This window comes from Molossus molossus, unplaced genomic scaffold (assembly GCF_014108415.1).
Source record: "Molossus molossus isolate mMolMol1 unplaced genomic scaffold, mMolMol1.p scaffold_m16_p_12, whole genome shotgun sequence".
Lineage (NCBI taxonomy): Eukaryota > Metazoa > Chordata > Mammalia > Chiroptera > Molossidae > Molossus > Molossus molossus.
In genome coordinates, this window is record NW_023425347.1 from 29,482,602 (window position 1) to 29,499,912 (window position 17,311).

The 17,311-nt window shown below is 44.3% G+C and overlaps 1 protein-coding gene across 4 annotated transcripts in view; it reads left to right on the forward strand.

Moving 5' to 3' along the window:
- NEDD9 (neural precursor cell expressed, developmentally down-regulated 9) overlaps nt 1-17,311 on the forward strand; it is a 206,089-nt gene that overhangs the window by 176,207 nt on the left and 12,571 nt on the right. For all 4 annotated transcript variants that reach the window (XM_036255612.1, XM_036255613.1, XM_036255611.1 and 1 more), the window contains one exon: nt 5,059-5,502. In XM_036255612.1, coding sequence (XP_036111505.1) covers nt 5,059-5,502 — 444 coding nt within the window. The remainder of the gene's footprint in view (nt 1-5,058; nt 5,503-17,311) is intronic.

A 17,311-nucleotide genomic window follows, 5' to 3' on the forward strand; every position in this document is an offset into this window, starting at 1 on the left:
TCATGACGTTCAGGAGGAGAAAAGTAGGAAGTAGTAATGTGAAAGCCAGAATGGTTTTGAGAAAGATTGGGATGGGGATCTATGTGAGAGGCTGCTACAGTTAGGGTCCCCTCAGATAGGATTTGTGACCCTAAAGGCCAGTGCGAATCCTGATTAGAGCCCAACGTTTGTAGCATATGCAGTTGACTTGACTAAATGCCGTCCTGTTTCTGGAGCTGGAGACAGAAAGCCTGAATTCTTGTCCCGCCTTGATGACCTTCTTGCCAGGTGACTTTGGCAAATCATTAACTTCTTGAGCCTCGTTTTTCTCATCTGTAAAGTGAAGGAGTTAGACTGTAATTGCTTAAAGATCCTCAAGGCTTTCAAGTTCTGTGCCCAACTATCTGGTGCTTTGCCAAGCTCAAGCTGCCTTCTAACTGCCAATCTCTGGGGCTAACCATCCAGCTAGATATAGGATTACACAGCTCTCTTATCTCTCCTTGATTTGTTTCTGTGTTGACCTTTCCTGCCATGGAGATAAATATGGGGGCTGGGGTGGGGGTGAGAAAGAGTAGATCAGCCTTTCCTGGGTTTTTCTAAGATATTCAAATAATCACCTTCTGACTTTGTGGCCTTAAGGGGACATACCTTTGCACTGAAGGAGAGGGACCTCCACCTTCTACTCGGGAGCGGAATTAACTCTTAATTTGCCTATTTATAAGTTGCCTGTGCTCTTTTGAATGAGATGATTTGTGTTCCAGCCGAAGTCAATTTTGCTGTTACATCTTCCTGAACTCCTGCCCTAACACACCAAGGATTTCAAAAGCCAGGCCCTTATCCATATTTTCCCCTTTTTAATGGATTGTACTCTGCTGGAACCTACTAATATTTATTCAAAATTTGCCCAGTAGTATCATTAGTATTAGTATTTTGTTTCAAAGGGTCTCCTGAATGTAGCAAGTAGTGTTATTATTGCTGTTTGTAGGCAGATACTTGACAGGAGGTTGCAATGCCTAGAGCTCATTATTAATTCAAAGCAATATTGTTTTGAGAGACGGTTCTCCTAAATGTAATTGTGAGCAAGGGAAATAGCAGATGTATATTAAATAGTATACATTAATATTCTATGTGTGTGTGTGTGTGTGTGTAGGCATCATTGGACTAGGACCAGCCATTGACTGAGAACTGAGAGGACGTGAAAAGGGTAGGGAGCCCAAGGCCAAAGTGCCATCCAGCAAATCAAATAAATAGTCATAGTAACTTCCTAAGTCTCTGGCAATGTTAAAGTACTTGACTTGAATTAACTCACTAAACCCTCACAGCAAACCCATGTGGTAGGTGTTGTTATTCATATTCTCATTTTATATATTTTTTTATTTTTTATTTTTTTTTTATCCTCACCCGAGGAGATTTTTCCATTTTTTACTCAGATAGAGCGGGAAGGAGAGAGAGGAAGAGAGAGAAACATCGATGTGAAAGGGACACATCGAGCGGCCGCCACCCACACGACCCAACCAGGGCCGGGGACAAACTGCAGCCAAGGTACATGCCCTTAGCGGGAACCGAACCCGGGTCTCTGTGGACCGCAGGCTGACGCTCTAACCGCTGAGCCAAACCGGCCAGGGCTCATATTCTCATTTTATAGATGAGGGAGTTAAGGCACAGGGGAGAAGTAATCTGCCCAGGTTGCAGGGTAGGACACCAAACCCCAAGAATCTATTTATTTTAAAGACATGACAAGAAGACTTGGTCATCTTTAGAACTTGACCAAATGAGATCGAGTGGAACTTCGCCCCGTCAGAAGGACACTGTGGCAGAGCTAAGGTGGCTTAGAGTTCTGGAAAGAGAATTCAACCAAGAGACCACAGTTCTCTTCTGCCCTGGCCGGTTTGGCTCAGCGGTTCGAGTGCCCGCCCTTGGTCCAGAGAGTCCTGGGTTCGGTTCCCACTAAGGGCACGTGCCTCGGTTGCAGTTTGCCCCCGGCCCTGGTTGGGGTCGTGTGGGTGGCAGCCACTCGATGTGTCCCTTTCACATTGATGTTTCTCTCTCTCTTCCTCTCTCCCTCTCGCTCTGTTTGAAGATGAATACAAAGATGTCCTTGGGTGAGGATAAAAAAAAAAAAAGAAAATAAAAAAAGAGATCACAGTTCTCTTCTCATCTCTGACACCAACAGTGTGGCCTTGGGCAAATGATATAGTGTACCCTCAGATCTGTTTCCTTATCTGTAAACAGGAAGGTTGGGTCCAGGGGTCTCTAAAGGTCTCTGGAGCTGAAATCCGTTGTTTGGGAGAGAGGCTGGGTATAGGCACTGGCTCTCTGTAGCTTGCACGGATATTAAATAGCTCACTCCTATTCAGCCAAGACTGGGAATATCTATCAGTGTGTGAGGTGTCAAGCTCGCAGTGGGGTGCCTGGCACCAACAGCGATGCCAACTTCTCTTCTAAATCCCGATCTCTGTAGGCAGTAGGGAGGGCTGCTGGGAAATCATGGACAAGGAGAATCCACCCACCGCGGCTCCATTGGCCGGGACAGGAGGCTCTGAGTGGAGTCCTGGAGAAGCAGCTCCTGGCGCAGATCTAGAAACATTAGCGTGGTGGGAAGGTCCCTGGGACCGAGACAGAGAGCGTGCAGAACTCTCACACACGCCTCTCATCAAGCACAGCCGTGCTCTGCCGCAGTGCTTCATGGTTTCCACGACAGGGCAACTCCGAAGGCCGCAACGTGTTCATGCTGGTTAGGTCTATAGTCCTCTGCCTTTCTACCCTTTTCTGTTTCTTTTCCTTCTCTGCTTGAAGCCAATATAATTACACAGCTATCTACCCTCAGTTCCCTTAGAACTGGTCCCTACTCTTTATAATTTCTGATTTCATCTTGGGGCTCCCTTATCAACTATTTCCAATTGTTGAATGGGCCCTGGAAAAAGGAACAGAGACTTGGGGGGGAGGGGGTCAGCTCTCTCCCTGTTCTATAATCTCAATACACTCTGGGGGAATACTTTCCCTCAAATCATTTTGGTACAAAGGACCAGAATCCTGTCTTCTGTAGTCTATGACTTTTCTTTTAAATTACAAAATATCCAAAAAATGGAAGAAGAGAAATAGGAGATTTTAGGATTAGGACACATTCATAAATGGTTCCTCAAAACAGGATGGAATGATGTATGATTTTATCTTTTTTAAAAATGTCTTTATCGATTGATTTTGGAGAAAAGAAAGGAAGGGAGAGAGAGAGAGAGAGAGACATCGATTTGTTTCCCTTATTTGTGCATTCATTGGTTGGTTCTTGCATGTGCCCAGACCAGGGATCAAATCTGCAACCTTGGTATATCAGGACAGTGTTCTGACCAACTGAACTAACCGGCCAGGGCATGTGATTGTATCCCTATCATGGGAACTTTCACTTGTTGAAAGGAACCCAAAGCTTCCTAGAATATAAATACTAAGTAAGACATTTACCTGAACACACGTCCCCTCAGTTCCCTTTGGCTTCCCTTACTGCTCACCTGGCTACATCGACTTCCTGGACCTCAAAACTTTTGCGAACAAGGACTTGAACCTTATCCTTAAAGAGCTTCCGTCACCAGGCTTCCTGGGTACTGACCGCTACGGCTTTATCTCCTTAGGTTAAGTAGTTGCACTGACTGAGGAGTTTGGTGAACAAAGTAAACGTAGGACCCCTTCCCGACCACCGACCAGAGCGGGGATCCCTCCCGGTCACCCCATGGCGGAGAACCAGCACACAGAGCAAGACCTGCGTCTAGGGCGCAGTGCAGGGGGAGATGATTAATGTCTGTCCGTTATAAAGGAATGCAAAGCATGAAGCTCAAAGAGCAAGTCCACATTTCTAGGGAAGAAAACGGCACAGAAGTCCAGACAACAACCACCCCAAACTCCAGTGTTATGTAAAGTCACAAACATGCTCCATCCAGTCAGCAGTCCTTTCTCCCACAAATGATCATCATCGCAATAACATCTAGTGCATCCAGACATTTTAGTGGCGCTCTGGAGAGATCACTTATAGTTTTCCGAGTGCTTGTGGTGAATTTACAGCGCTCCCCAACTCCTCTGTGTGCTGGAAGGAGCAGGCATGTGGTGATGGCTGCCATCGTGCTGCGAAACATTACTAACGCCAAGAAATGAAATCTTCAGAGCCTTTGAAAGGCTTCCAAGAATGTCAGCACGTCCTGCCTGCCCACTCTCCGCTGAATGCCTACTTTGGCTGTCTGCTTAGTACTGAATGTACCAGACAAGCCTTCATACAAAGAGAGAAAGTGTTTTGGGCCCCCGAAAGGGGAAGGTGCAGCCTTTCTGATGTGAATGGCGAGACTCAAGGAAATAGTGGCAGGGTGAGGAGGGGCCTTCAGGAGAAGTATGAATAAAAGGCCAAAAGAGAAAGAGGTGGCATCTAGCTACGTGTGATACATTCTCTGGCGCTCCCGCCATCGAGTCTGGAGGTGCAGACTCCTGCCACACTGTGCTCCATGCTTGGTGATCGTGGAGAAATCCTGGCTTGGAGAGTCTCCCCACGTCCAAGGGCCTTGTGATCAACTGAGAATGAGAATCTGTGAGCTCAGCCAAGGCATGTAGAAGTATACTTTGTTTCCATTTTAACTCTGAATATAAATGCCATTTGCACTGTTTATTATTAGGGATGTTCTTTAACTCTTCATGAAAAAAACTGGAGAAATGTCCGTTGTAGTCCATCCGAATAGCTTGGAATGTGTTATTCCCCAAACTGGCTTGGAGAGAGGAAGAAAAGTGTTTTGCGCCGCCGCCGTTCTCTGACTCTGTGACAGTGCTTCTCATAACTCCTTGGCACCGCGTCCGCTGCTGGGGAAAGAACTCTTGTGGCGTTCCCAGCCTTTCCAGGGAGGCAGTCTGATGTCATTGGTGGCAGACACAGATGTATGTATCTGTCTTTTGTCTGCACCATCTGTTTTTCTCCTTACAGGCTATCGTTCAGACTTACTCTTCTCTTCTTTCCAGGAGGTGTGCCTCTCCAAAAGAGCATGGGCTTTAGGTGTTAAAGGGACTAAGCTAATATTCTAAGATGGTTTCCCTCTGTTCTTCCCTTCCTAGAATCTTATGGCAAGAGCCTTATATGACAATGTCCCAGAGTGTGCTGAGGAACTGGCCTTCCGCAAGGGAGACATCCTGACGGTCATAGAGCAGAACACTGGAGGACTGGAAGGATGGTGGCTTTGCTCCTTACACGGTCGGCAAGGCATCGTCCCAGGCAACCGGGTGAAGCTGCTCATTGGCCCTGTGCAGGAGACCTCCTCCGGTCAGGACCAGCCTACTTCTGGACCCATGCACCACACCTTTGGCCAACAGAAGCTCTATCAAGTGCCAAACCCACAGGGCGCTCGAGACACCATCTACCAAGTGCCACCTTCCTACCAAAATCAGGGAATTTATCAAGTACCTACTGGCCATGGTACCCAGGAACAGGATGTGTATCAAGTACCACCATCAATTCAAAGAGGCATTGGGGGCGCTAATGGTCCCCACTTTAGTAAAAAGGTGAGTGAGCAACTGACTGGATTTTTGTTCCAACTTTTTTTTTTTCCATTGCACTCAACAATAGAAATGTCCCCAAAATAAGAACTTGATCCTTCCAAGAAGTAAGTATGTTTTCCAAGAGGTAAGTATATCTAAATACCCTAGGTCAGCATTATTTCTGCATCATTTTTTCATTCATTGCTCAGTAAAACTTCTTTGAATTCCTACCATGTGCCCATGACTGTTGACCCGAAGCCACCATAAGTCCTTGTGCCATTCCAGGTCACACTGGATCATCAGTGGTTTCTCTCCATCTTTCTGATAGATCTGCATTTAGACCTAGGTTCTGCACTCAAATAGTTTCCAGTCTTTTGTACTTCTTCCTTGAGTGTGGTACAAGGCACCAAATTTTGTACAAACACAGTGATGCAGCAAGGACCCTCCTTTCACCAAAAGCTGAGTCTCCACTACCCCCCCCCCCCCCCGCCTGACTGCACAAAGAACCCACTAGAAGTAGAGGCAGCAAGGAAGCTGGGAGTGGGTCACGCAACCAACCTGTTCTGCAGAGTTGCTGGCTTACAGTTTGATTCATTTAAAACACATAGATACTTGCATTCAGAAAGGAGCCATCCTTCAAGTAATTCCCACAATAATGCCTGAGACAGTGGAGCTAGGATATTTAGGAAGACATCATGTTAAAGAAATAAAAGGAAGGGCCGACCTCTTCAGTGCTCTGTATAATTCCAAAGGCCATAATAATTTGAGATAAATAGAAATTTGTTAACCGAATGAGTTTTGAGCATCTAGTATGTTTTTGATGCTTGTTGATGAAGTGACTAATTAAAAGTGAACCAATTCTTCACGATGCTCACACTATAGTGGGGGGACATAAGCAAACACTGTATTGTTGGTGCTAGGAAGAAAGTAATGTCAGTGAGCTTATGGGGGTAACAGCCAACCCCAAGATGCTGCTGCTTGTGTGAGCATTACAAGGGAGGGCTTTTCCCTTTTGTTTACTGGCACATTCCAAGGGTCTGCAGGGGGTCCTGTGAGGTTTGGTATTAAGAACGGGCAAATTGAACAGAATAAGAAACGACCTCTGAATTACAAGAAAGGCACAGCTCTGTGCCACAAAGAGCTGCGGACTCTTAGAACACTGCAGACCCGCTGCCCCAAGGAAATGTAATACAAAGTCTGAATTTACAAATCCGTGTAAAGTGGGGGGATGTCTATTTGCATGACAATGGAATCCTCTGTTTGAGAAAGGGGGGAGGATTTACTGCTGGATTTTTTAAATAACAAAACCACAGATGAATCCAAATCACCTTCTATACATAAAGTATGTTTTACAAAACCCTTCTTGAGCACATGTTGCCTAAGCCCAGAGAATGCACCTTGGGAGGAATTCCTCAACAAGTGGTAAACAGCTTTCTGACTGGCTTGCCCAAGACAATGATTCCTGTCTGCAGAGGAGAGCCTGGCCGTGACCTTTCAAAGTCATTACCCCATGGATGTCAGAGTCCAAGGGAAAGCCGAACCAGGCCTCTGTCTCCAGAGGAGAAAAAGAACAGTGGAAAGGTGTAACTATAAATACATAACTTCTTTCATTCTTAGTGCTGCTTGTTTGCACCTTAAAAATAGCTCTGCCTCCATCCAAGCCGGTTCCAGGCAGACAGGGGAGGCCAGGACAGGAAATGCTTGGCTGAGAGGTGGTGGGGTCTGAACTTTCATCACAGTTTGTTTTGGCAGGAAGGTGACATGTTTTCTTTTTTAGACTCAACCTATTTAGTTCCAAGTCTGAAAAGTCTAAAACCTCACACTTCTTCCCATTTTATTTGCTGTTACTACACAGCAGATTTGCTCCATGACGCTCCATCCTGTTAGGGGGGAGACTTAGACCACGCCTTCCCTTGGATTGATGTTGGGGGACTGGGGTTACCCTTGGGCGCTTGAACTCAATGTTTTGTTTGGTTTTCAATTCTAAAATCAGTGGAACAGCTTATGTTCGACCAAAGGTAGGCGATTCCTGTAGGAGGACGCCGATTTCCGAAAAGGACCTCGGCCAGCCCTCTCGGGATGCAAGCAGACCCGGGGCCTTGACCTTAGCTCAAGAGGAGCTGGTGCATGGAGCCCTGGGCTGCTCTGAGCAGTGGGGTCTGAGGTGGTAGCATGGTGAGGATGGAGGGAGGGCACCTTGGAAGTCATCTTGGAGCCTCTGGTTCTCTAAGCTGCGCACCTCGGTTCCAGCCACTGAACCATTGGCTTACACCCCCAAGGAGGAGTTTTTGCTCTTCCTTTCTTCCTCTGTCCTCTCTCCCTCTCCCCTCCGCCCTCCTTTCCTCTCCTCTCCCTCTCCCCCTCCCTTGTTTCCCTTCCTTTTCCCCCTCCTTCCTTCCTTCCTTCCTTCCTTCTTTTGTGGAAATGGCCTGCCTGCTAAGAGGAGATTTTAATCTTCTAGGTAGTAGCAGCTGCTTTAGAAACTTCTGTCAACACTTCCCTCAGTGTAAGTTTCTAACTCAGGATGTTCTCAGTGGGTGAGAATCATCCTAATGATTTAAGCCAAAGCCCCAAGAGTGAACCCCAGTCCTGTAGGAGGATCAGGCTGGGCGTGTGGTTGGAGGTGGGGGTGAGTTCTCATTGTAGCTAAATAGCCCTTGCAAAATAAATAGCTCTGTGCCCATTTTCTTTTTTAATTTCTCATCTATAAAAGGGTGGTGAACCCAGAAATAGCCACTCCTAGTAGTTCAAGCTGTGGTCCTTCAAAGCTAATGAAGAAGAAAAAGAGGAGGCTCTGAAATCTGGTTCTGAACCACTGGTATGGTGTTAAAATTTTAGGGAACGTAAGAACCACCCAAAGATGGAAGGAAGGTGAATGAAATGCAGGTCCCCGGGCCTGGAAATCTACGTTTTAGAGAACGCCCTTGGCTGGTTCTGGGAAGGCAGCCCAGGTCTGCGCTCCGAGAAGCACTGCGAAGGGACGGACCATGTAGGGCACTGGATACATTCCAATCTGATTGTGATTCGGGACTTTCCATAGTTAAAGATTCCCTTGATGTTGCAAACAGACTGTGGGCTTCAGAAATTTTATACACCACAGTTTTTTTCTACTAATGAATCACTGAGGGAGCAAAAAAGACAGTGAATTCTGCCTTCTATCATTTCAACTTTGCTCTCTGGGAAACTCCCGCCTCTGCCCACCTTCTTGCATCCCGTCCACATGAAAAGACATTCGTCACTCATTAAGTCTGCGGTGAGGGAAAGGTAATCATACAATATAATCTCCACCCTTTCATGAAACAAGAAGACCAGGAGTATTGTGAAAAGGCTACGGGCTTTGGGGTTAGGCTGACTCCTCTTCTGTTTTGTGATAGCTATTATTCCCTGGCAAGTTACTGACCTTTAAGCCTTGATCTCTTCATCTGTACAATGGGACAGTCATAGGTTTGTTGTGAGACTTAAAGGAAACAATACATAGAAGGGATCTGCCACAGCACTTTGGCACAGCAGGGGCTTAAAAAATATTAGTTCCTCGCACCTTGGTCTTTCCTTTCTCGGTGTTTATTTTGAACAGCATCAGCCCGGGTGGTGTCTGTCACTGTCCACCACACATGCAGACACATTACTGCCAGCATTAGGCTGCTCCCTTTGGGTGTGTGGCGCTGTCTTTGGTTCTATAAGAATTTTGCACGGAGTAGAAAGAACTCCCAAAGTTATCTGGAAAACATAGACACTGACACCTTGACTTAATTCATTGGTCTTTTCACTCTGGGTTTTGTGTGCAGGGCCGTTTTGTCCATTAGGCACTGTGGGCAGAATGCCCAGGGACGATGACAGTGTTTGAGTTAAATAAATAAAAATTGGCCCCAAAATATGAAATGCAAAAACTGCAAAATAGCAATGAATAAACACTGACAAATGTGAGTATTTATTTTGCAGAGAAATGTGTAGGAAACAATATTGTGTCAATCTCATTGTTACATTTAGGGCTCATAACTAATTGATTATATTTAAAAACAATTTGTAGGTTAGATTTTTCTCACTTTGTAAAGATTTCTAAATATGCCCAGGTGATTGCCAAGAACTTATAGGCAATTCTAAATTAAATGAGTTACTCATAGTCCAATAATTGAAAAGCTGAATTATATTTTTTAAATGTTCTAGATTTTTTTAAAGCAAAAATTCTATTTAATATGGGAGTAGAGCCCCCAAACATATGAAGCCTAAGGCCTGCAAAGGTCCAACAGCCTCATTTCTCCACTTCAAAGATCAGTGAAACTACCCCGAGTTCATCCATTTCATGCTTGATTGTCACAGGGAATTACATGTGTTTCTCTGATTATTGTTTGGACATGTTGCCTTTATTCTACATTGTGGAATTAGATTTGCTTTGCTTCCTTCTGAAGATGAGTAGGGGCTAAATTATAAACTCATGAAGGCAGGCAGGGGCCATGGTTGTGTCTTGACTGCTATAAGCCAAGCTCTAGCAAAGTATCAGCACATAGGTAACACCCAATGAGCAAATGAACAGGGCAAAGCAAGAAATGAAGCGTTTAATTTGAGTTGACCTTTACATAACCTGGAAAGTGGTTCTGATCTTATCACCCATTCACCATCATACACTGTTCAAATCCCATTGTTCAGCTCATCACATTCTGTTATGACGTATGTCAGATTATACATGGTAGTTGCCCCTCAGAAGGGTCTTAGAGAATGTCACCATCTGTTTTCTGTAATCATAACTATCTATATACAACAAATGAGTATCTGAAGCATGATTGATGTGCAGTTCGACTTGTCTGAGGACCTCACTTTTATGCATTTCGCCCATTTCAGACAAGATTAGTTAACCCTTCTATAGCAACCTAAAAAGGAAAACTACACTTTTTCTACTGAGTAGCAGAGCTTCCTTTGTGTATGCTATTATTTACCTAGAATGCCTTTCCTCCTCTATTCTACCTGTGAACTCCTATTCATACTTTAAAACCCATTTTAATGCTCATCTCCTCTGTGAAGCTTTCTCTCTGCACCCCAGTAGTGTCTCCCTCCTCTATAGTCCCAAAATATGTTGTACATTTTTCTTAATCTCTAGGGAGCTCATTAAAACTGAAGTTCTCTGCCATATAATGTGTGTGAAGGGCTAGGCCAAGGCAAGTACTACCTCAGGGGTGACACTCAGAAAACTCAAGTAATATTAAGATTTATCTAGACCCCATTACATCATCTTTAAAGACCATTTCCGACCTTCCAAAATGGGACACAGCCATATATTGGCAGGAAATGATTCAAAGATTTTAGCCAGGTCTTCTAAGCCCATTCCTGAAAGGTAATACAAGAACCAGAAATAGATTAACTACAATGTTTGTACCTTCTTAGACACTGAGTCATCATGAATTACACACACACACCCGTAGCCATTGGTTAAGAACAGAGGACTTCCCTTATTGGGATTTGAAGCATTGTGAAATCTGGTTGCCCAGAGCAACACTCAGTTACCAGCCAGCTAACTGCTATATATTAGCTGTATGATTTCTCTACCAACAAGTAAAAATAGATTTAGAGGAAATGAAAACTCCCAGAGAAAATAAACTCTCACTTTACCTCACTTTCTTTTGTTCCCTTCTTACACACACACACCCTGAAAAATAGCAGGATTTGACAGCACAGAAGGTACCTCTAGTTTCTTCACTTATAAACTCAATCAAGTACAAACATGTCTTAGAACTGTACATTTCTATATGAAAATCATCCTAATTTAAATGAATTTATTTCCTTAACCCGTGGCTTTTGGGGACTGTGTAGAGAAGTGAACGTTCATCTAAAATCTCTGCCCTCAAGTGTCAAGATAAATTTTAAATCTTACACAAAATTTGAAGTCCTTGAGCAAGTCAAGGGCAGGACTTGATGAGCTCACTTTGAAAATGAGAAGTATCTGTTCCCAGTAGAGTCACCCACGCCAGTGGAATGAGCAAACTGTAATATCTCCTTAAAAATGAATAAAGACCCTTTTTGTTTGATCAATGCCAAGGTCTTCAAACTCAGTTGCAATTTGTTATAAAACTCAGAGATAATGCATATTTCTCAGAATGCATTAGTAACTTTTTATAAACCCACACCAAAGCAAACAGAGGTAATCTTCCTTCCTTTTTCAATGACTTCATGCTAAGTGAAATCAGAGTGAATAGGTCAGATATTGTGTGTAGTGTGATGTCAGGCTAACTGGTTAATGCTCTATTTGTACGGGAGAAGAAAAGAATGCATTTATTTATTTGACTGGATGATGAAATGCAAACTTAATACTGGTTGCACACATCTTTAAAAGCGGACTTGTTTTGAGTACATTGTGCAAGAGGCAGAGCTGGATTCATCAGAAATGCACTGGGTTCTAAGTGGTTGTGCCACAAACCTGGTGGTCAAGGTATACTTCTAGAGAGGTGTGTCTTTCTTTTTTTCATTTATATTCAGATAGAGTGGGAAGGAGAGAGAGAAACATCGATGTGAGAGAGACACATCGAGTGGTTGCCACCCACACGCCCCCAACCAGGGCTGGGGACAAACTGGAACCAAGGTACTGCCCTTAGCGGGAACCGAACCCGGGACTCTGGGATCTGCAGGCTGATGCTCTAACTGCTGAGCCTAACTGGCCAGGGTGAGGTGTGTCTTTCTTAAAGTTGTAACTCCAGTAACATTTGAAGAGTACAAAGCAGTCCTCTTTTTTTCAGGAAATGCCAGAGTCGATTCGTTTTTGAAGCAAAGACTCTTCAAGCAATGTCATAATTACATCTGATTCATTTGAATAATTTTTGTAATATTTGGTTTTCTTAAAGCATGGTGTGCTTAAACTGGTTATTTATCAGAACAGTTTTCTGTCTTCAAATTTACTACCAATAGACTGTGTAGCCTTTAGAATGTTATTTAGTTGCTCACTTATTTTTCAAAATAGTTTTAGATCTAAAGTGGGGGTGACTCAAAGGTGCCTTTGAGCTTTGGCTCCATGTTGGGGATATTATATCCATAATCTCATCCCATCCTCTCAACAACCTCCTTACAAACTTCCCTTCACAGAGGGGGATCTGAAGTCTGAGAAGTAAGTTAACTTGCTAAAGGACATAATTCCAGTAAGAGGCAGGGTTGATATTTGAGCCTACTATGTCTGTCTGACTCCGAAACTAATGATTTTTACATCCTGGCTAATGGTTGGTGTTGCCAAGCCCTAAAATAAGAGGGTATATTTAGACACTTCATTAGCAAGTCCAGCTCACCAGAATCCTGGGTGCTAAAAAGCATCCTGTTGGCCAGGAAGAATTAAAGTCACTCCCGACCCCACCTCAGATCCTCAGAGTAGCCTCAATGCTCAGGGAACCCGAGTTAAGAGACCGAGAAATGCCCACCTCCCAGCTGCAGGGGCCAGTTTCACGGAAGGCTGATCCAGAAGTCCTGAGCAGGTCATGACGCTGATGTCAAGTCCGTGGTGCCTGGCGGAGACCATTGCTGAGTCGGCTTTCCATTGGAAATACAGTCTTTTCAAATGACTTCAAATTGCTGCGAATGGTTAACTTCATTTAACCAGAAATTGTTAAAGCTCCCAGAATGGGCTTGCCCCAGTACAAGGGGCACCTCAGAAATAAGATACCAGATCTTAAGTTTTGCTTCTCAAATGAGGACGTGACTTTCTTTGGGAGTATGTATTTGTGGAATTAGAAAAGTGGTAAATTGTCTATGTTTTAGGAGTGTAGGAACAGGACATTGTGCTGGATGGCTGGACCCAGCTAACCAAGGTTCTCATTCATTTCTCAGTCCTTACTGAGCTGAGTAACCTCTCTGAACTTGAGCTCCCTCAACTGTGAAATGGGGAGTAGGGCTGGATTATCGTTAATGGTCTTTGCTAAAATTTTATGATCCAAATATCCTTATCCGATTCCTTCCCAGAGTTGCTTGAAAAGTTTAATGAAATGACCTGGCTTCAAAATTCTAAAACAGGAGACACTCAGATGTTGATATACATTTCAGTTGACGCCTAAGTGTTGGCATATCCTTCTTACCCTTCCTTTAGGAGCCAGTCTGCCTTCCTATCTCCCTGTAGCAAGCAGGGGGCAGGCAGGAACACAAGAGGGAGCATTGGGGTATGCTAAGCCAGAGAGAGAGTTTGCAGACCTGGTCCCATACCAGGGCTGGGTATTAAGGAGAAGCCTTATCCCTCCTCTGTTACTAAGAGCTAAGAAAGTACTGTCCTGGGACTGATTATGTTCTGCCCATTTTCCTCTGTTTAATCCTCTCGGCTTGGCAGAGGCCCTTGGTGGGTCTGGTGTCTCTTGAAGTGACAGTCCTGGGTCCGCCCCCTTCAGAACTGGCGCCAAGTTCTGTCACAAGGTCAGTCGACTCCATCAGCCACTGTGTCTTTTCTCCTAGTTAAGCCGAGGGAGGTCTCCTGTTTAAGGAAGGAACAATACCCAATGGGCATCTGGGTCCAGACATTTTCATTCCTTGACTCCTTTCCATAATTACATCCCCTTTAGGGCATCTGTGAGCATCTCCCTAAAATCCATTTCAAAATCTAGATTTAGTGTTTCGTGCCCTGTCTAATGTATTTGGACATTAGAAGAACCAAAATGCATGTGCCTTTTCTAGTTTCCATTCAAAGAGCATTTTGGTCCATGGGATATTTTTTTTTAACGGCTTTGCTGTACCCAACCATCACGGGAGTATTCAGCTTTGTCCAGAGAAAGACCTCAACCCCTTAGGAACCCAGACGTCATTTCCCATCATGTTCTTTCACATTAAATGCTTCTCGCTGCTCTCTGGCGCTTGGTCACTCCATAACTAAATATTGCTTTAGCGCTCGCTGCACAAAGAGCTTCCTGAACGCAGCAGGGGAGCGTGCGCGGCCTGACAATCAGGGCACTGTTTCCATTGAGCGGGTCGCCGCCCAAGTGCTGTGTCCAATGAAAGTGGCCCCAGAGCCCTGTTCCACTTCTGAGCTTTCAGTTGTTACTTTTTCCCCCTTTGAAAGAGACTGGCCATGATTTATATGTGTCTAGCAAAACACATAGTCCTAGCATAAAAATCAAACATCAAAATGTCTTCAAAGGAAAGTAAATTGCTTCCCCAAAACAGAGAGAAACGTCTTGATGAGCACAAGATAAGCATTAGGAGGGGTTAACCATGGCCATGGCCTGTGAGCGTGGCCAGGCCCAGTTTTCATTATATTGTTGCTATGCAAGTAAATAAATGAGGTCACCGCTACACCCAAGCTGGGCAGAGAGAGTTTACAGAGAATTAATAAACCCAGTGTAGGCAACATGTGGCTTTTCCTCTGGTCATAGAAAAGCAACTAGTAATCTTGGACTTTAAACAGACAGACTTCTGTAACTTTGCAGTTTCTGAACGCTGGGGCCAAGTTCTAACGGGTAGACAGTGATAATAGGGATGTTTCCTAGGGTGTCCCTTAAAGGGAAAGGGTCACACAGTTCGTGGACTTGCAGACAAAGAGGTTGTTATACTGTGGTGGCTCTGTTAATACTTTTTAAGAGCATTTTAGTGAAATAAGTCCTTTCCAGCAGGCAGTTTGAGAAGTCTAAATACTCCTGTTCATGCATGAAACCCAGAGATAAAAATAAATAAAGTGCATGCAACCCAGAGATAAAAATAAATAAATAAAGTATAAAATTATAAATAAAACGGGGTTTGCAGGGATTAGAGAGAGGCAGGAAGCAATCTAATTTTACTTTCCACACATGCCAAGAAAAATGCAGATAGATGACCGCTAATCAGTGACGCCTCCTTTTGAATTCTGACAATCTGAAGCACTGTTAATGGAGAGGTTACAAATCTGCGCTGTAATCGTAGTGGCACAGTGGCACTTTTTAACTTGTCATCAATTACTCATTTCCTGAGCACCACCTGGGTTGCCTAGCTCTTGAGCAGGCCTTGGGGCAGAACACCGGAGCTGGTTACACACATTCATGCTCTGCTAGATTCATAGGTAAGCCCCACCGGTCATAATCAAGGCTCTATCTAGAGATCCTTTTTACTGTCTTAGTCCTTCCTAGGGGTTGCCAGTAATATGGAAAGGGGGGAAGGAGTCAAACAGGGACGAGTGTTGGAGGAGGGAGATGAGAAGTTGTGATAAGTAGGTGTCTGGTAGGACTGGCATCAGAAAAAAAGCACAGCAGGCCCTGGCAGGACCTGAGACCCTATTAATCGGCTTTTGCAAGATTCTTAGGGACAAGGAGGACCTGCCTTTCTGAATGGCACACCTGCACCCTGCCTACTCCCCACCTACTCCCCTCGGTGAGTTGTCAGCATGCAGTGAGAAGCTGAAGCTCTCCTAAACTCAGCCCATGCTGCTGCGATGCCCCAATCCCAGCCCCCACCAGCTCTGCTTTAAGGAGGGAACCTGGATGCCCAAGGAAAGAAGCCCCCAAGTAGACTGGCTGAGACCTTGGTACAAGTGATCCCATGTGAGCAGAAGTTGTCTTGTGAGAAGTATTTTGCTTCTAGACATTTCAGATAGGTATGTGCCCTACTTCCTGGTGAGATCCTCTTGATAAACCTAGCTTGTGATCTTCCGCTGAAAAGGCCTTGTCTGAAGAGAAATTCAATCAAGTGTCCTGGGTTTTGGACCTTGCCATCTTTCTCTTGGATAAACATCTTGTCTCTAAGCCTTATAAAAGCATGTTTTCTCCTGGGGTTTTCCACTGGAGTGTCAGGCTGTTATGGTGATGATTATGACAATGGCAATACTGATGTGACTGGAGTAAAAGAGTAACCCAAGTAAAGCTACTGATGGTTATCAGGGGCCAAAGTCTCGTGTTATTTACTGCTTTGCCTTGAAATGCCCATAGTCTCCTAGACCTCACTAGGAACATTTGGTGCAGTTGTGAAGATTAATTTCTTTCTATCTGTCTTAAATCTAAGAATGATTAAATTTTGTTTTCTCCCATGGTTTAATCATGAAGCATTTTGAAGCAAACGGCCTTGTGGTCACTAAAACACAAACAGCATCCTCCTCATGTTAGGAAGCAAGCAAGAATAGGCTGTTGTTTATCTTATTTCCCTGCCTTGTCTCCTGCATTCCTGGTCATCTTTGACTGTGTGTTGGACATTGTATTTCTTTAAACTATTTGTGGAAATCATTTTAAGAAATCCTATAAAGATGTTCTCTACTACCAAAGTGGATTTTAGTTCCTTTTGCCAGCCTCATGGGCACACACAATTCTGATTTCAGAGCTTGAGATGTTCTTACCAGCCCTGATGACTTAAAACCTAGCCTCAGCCTGTGTAGGGGTGGGTTTACCTCCAGTTAATTTTTACTTTTGCATGTAGCCCTTCAGATCCCAACCCAAAGTGGGGCATGGTTATCAGGGTCCCTACCTTGGTAAGCCATACCTAATGTTCAATATTCCTTTTCATCCAGAAAGGCTAGACAAAACACAATGTAGCATCTGAGACAACAATTTCAGGTCAGCAAATGCAACCTGGAAATTTGGGCTTACCCCTATGAATTCCTTCTCTACTTCCAAATTTGGACCTGGCAATTCTTTACTATCTTTTAACTCTTTGATGCTATTAAGATTTTTAATGTATTTTCCTCATTTTCTTAAGCTATCTTTAGTAGGATGGTTAATCTAAATTACCTAGTCCACAATCCAAAGGTAAAACAGATAAACCTAGATAAAAATTACATTAAAAATAGCCAAGGTAGCCCTGGCCGGTTTGGTTCAGCAGTTGGAGCGTCGGCCTGTGGTCCAGAGAGACCCGGGTTCGGTTTCCGCTAAGGGCACGTACCTCGGTTGCAGTTTGTCCCCGGCCCTGGTTGGGTTGTGTGGGTGGC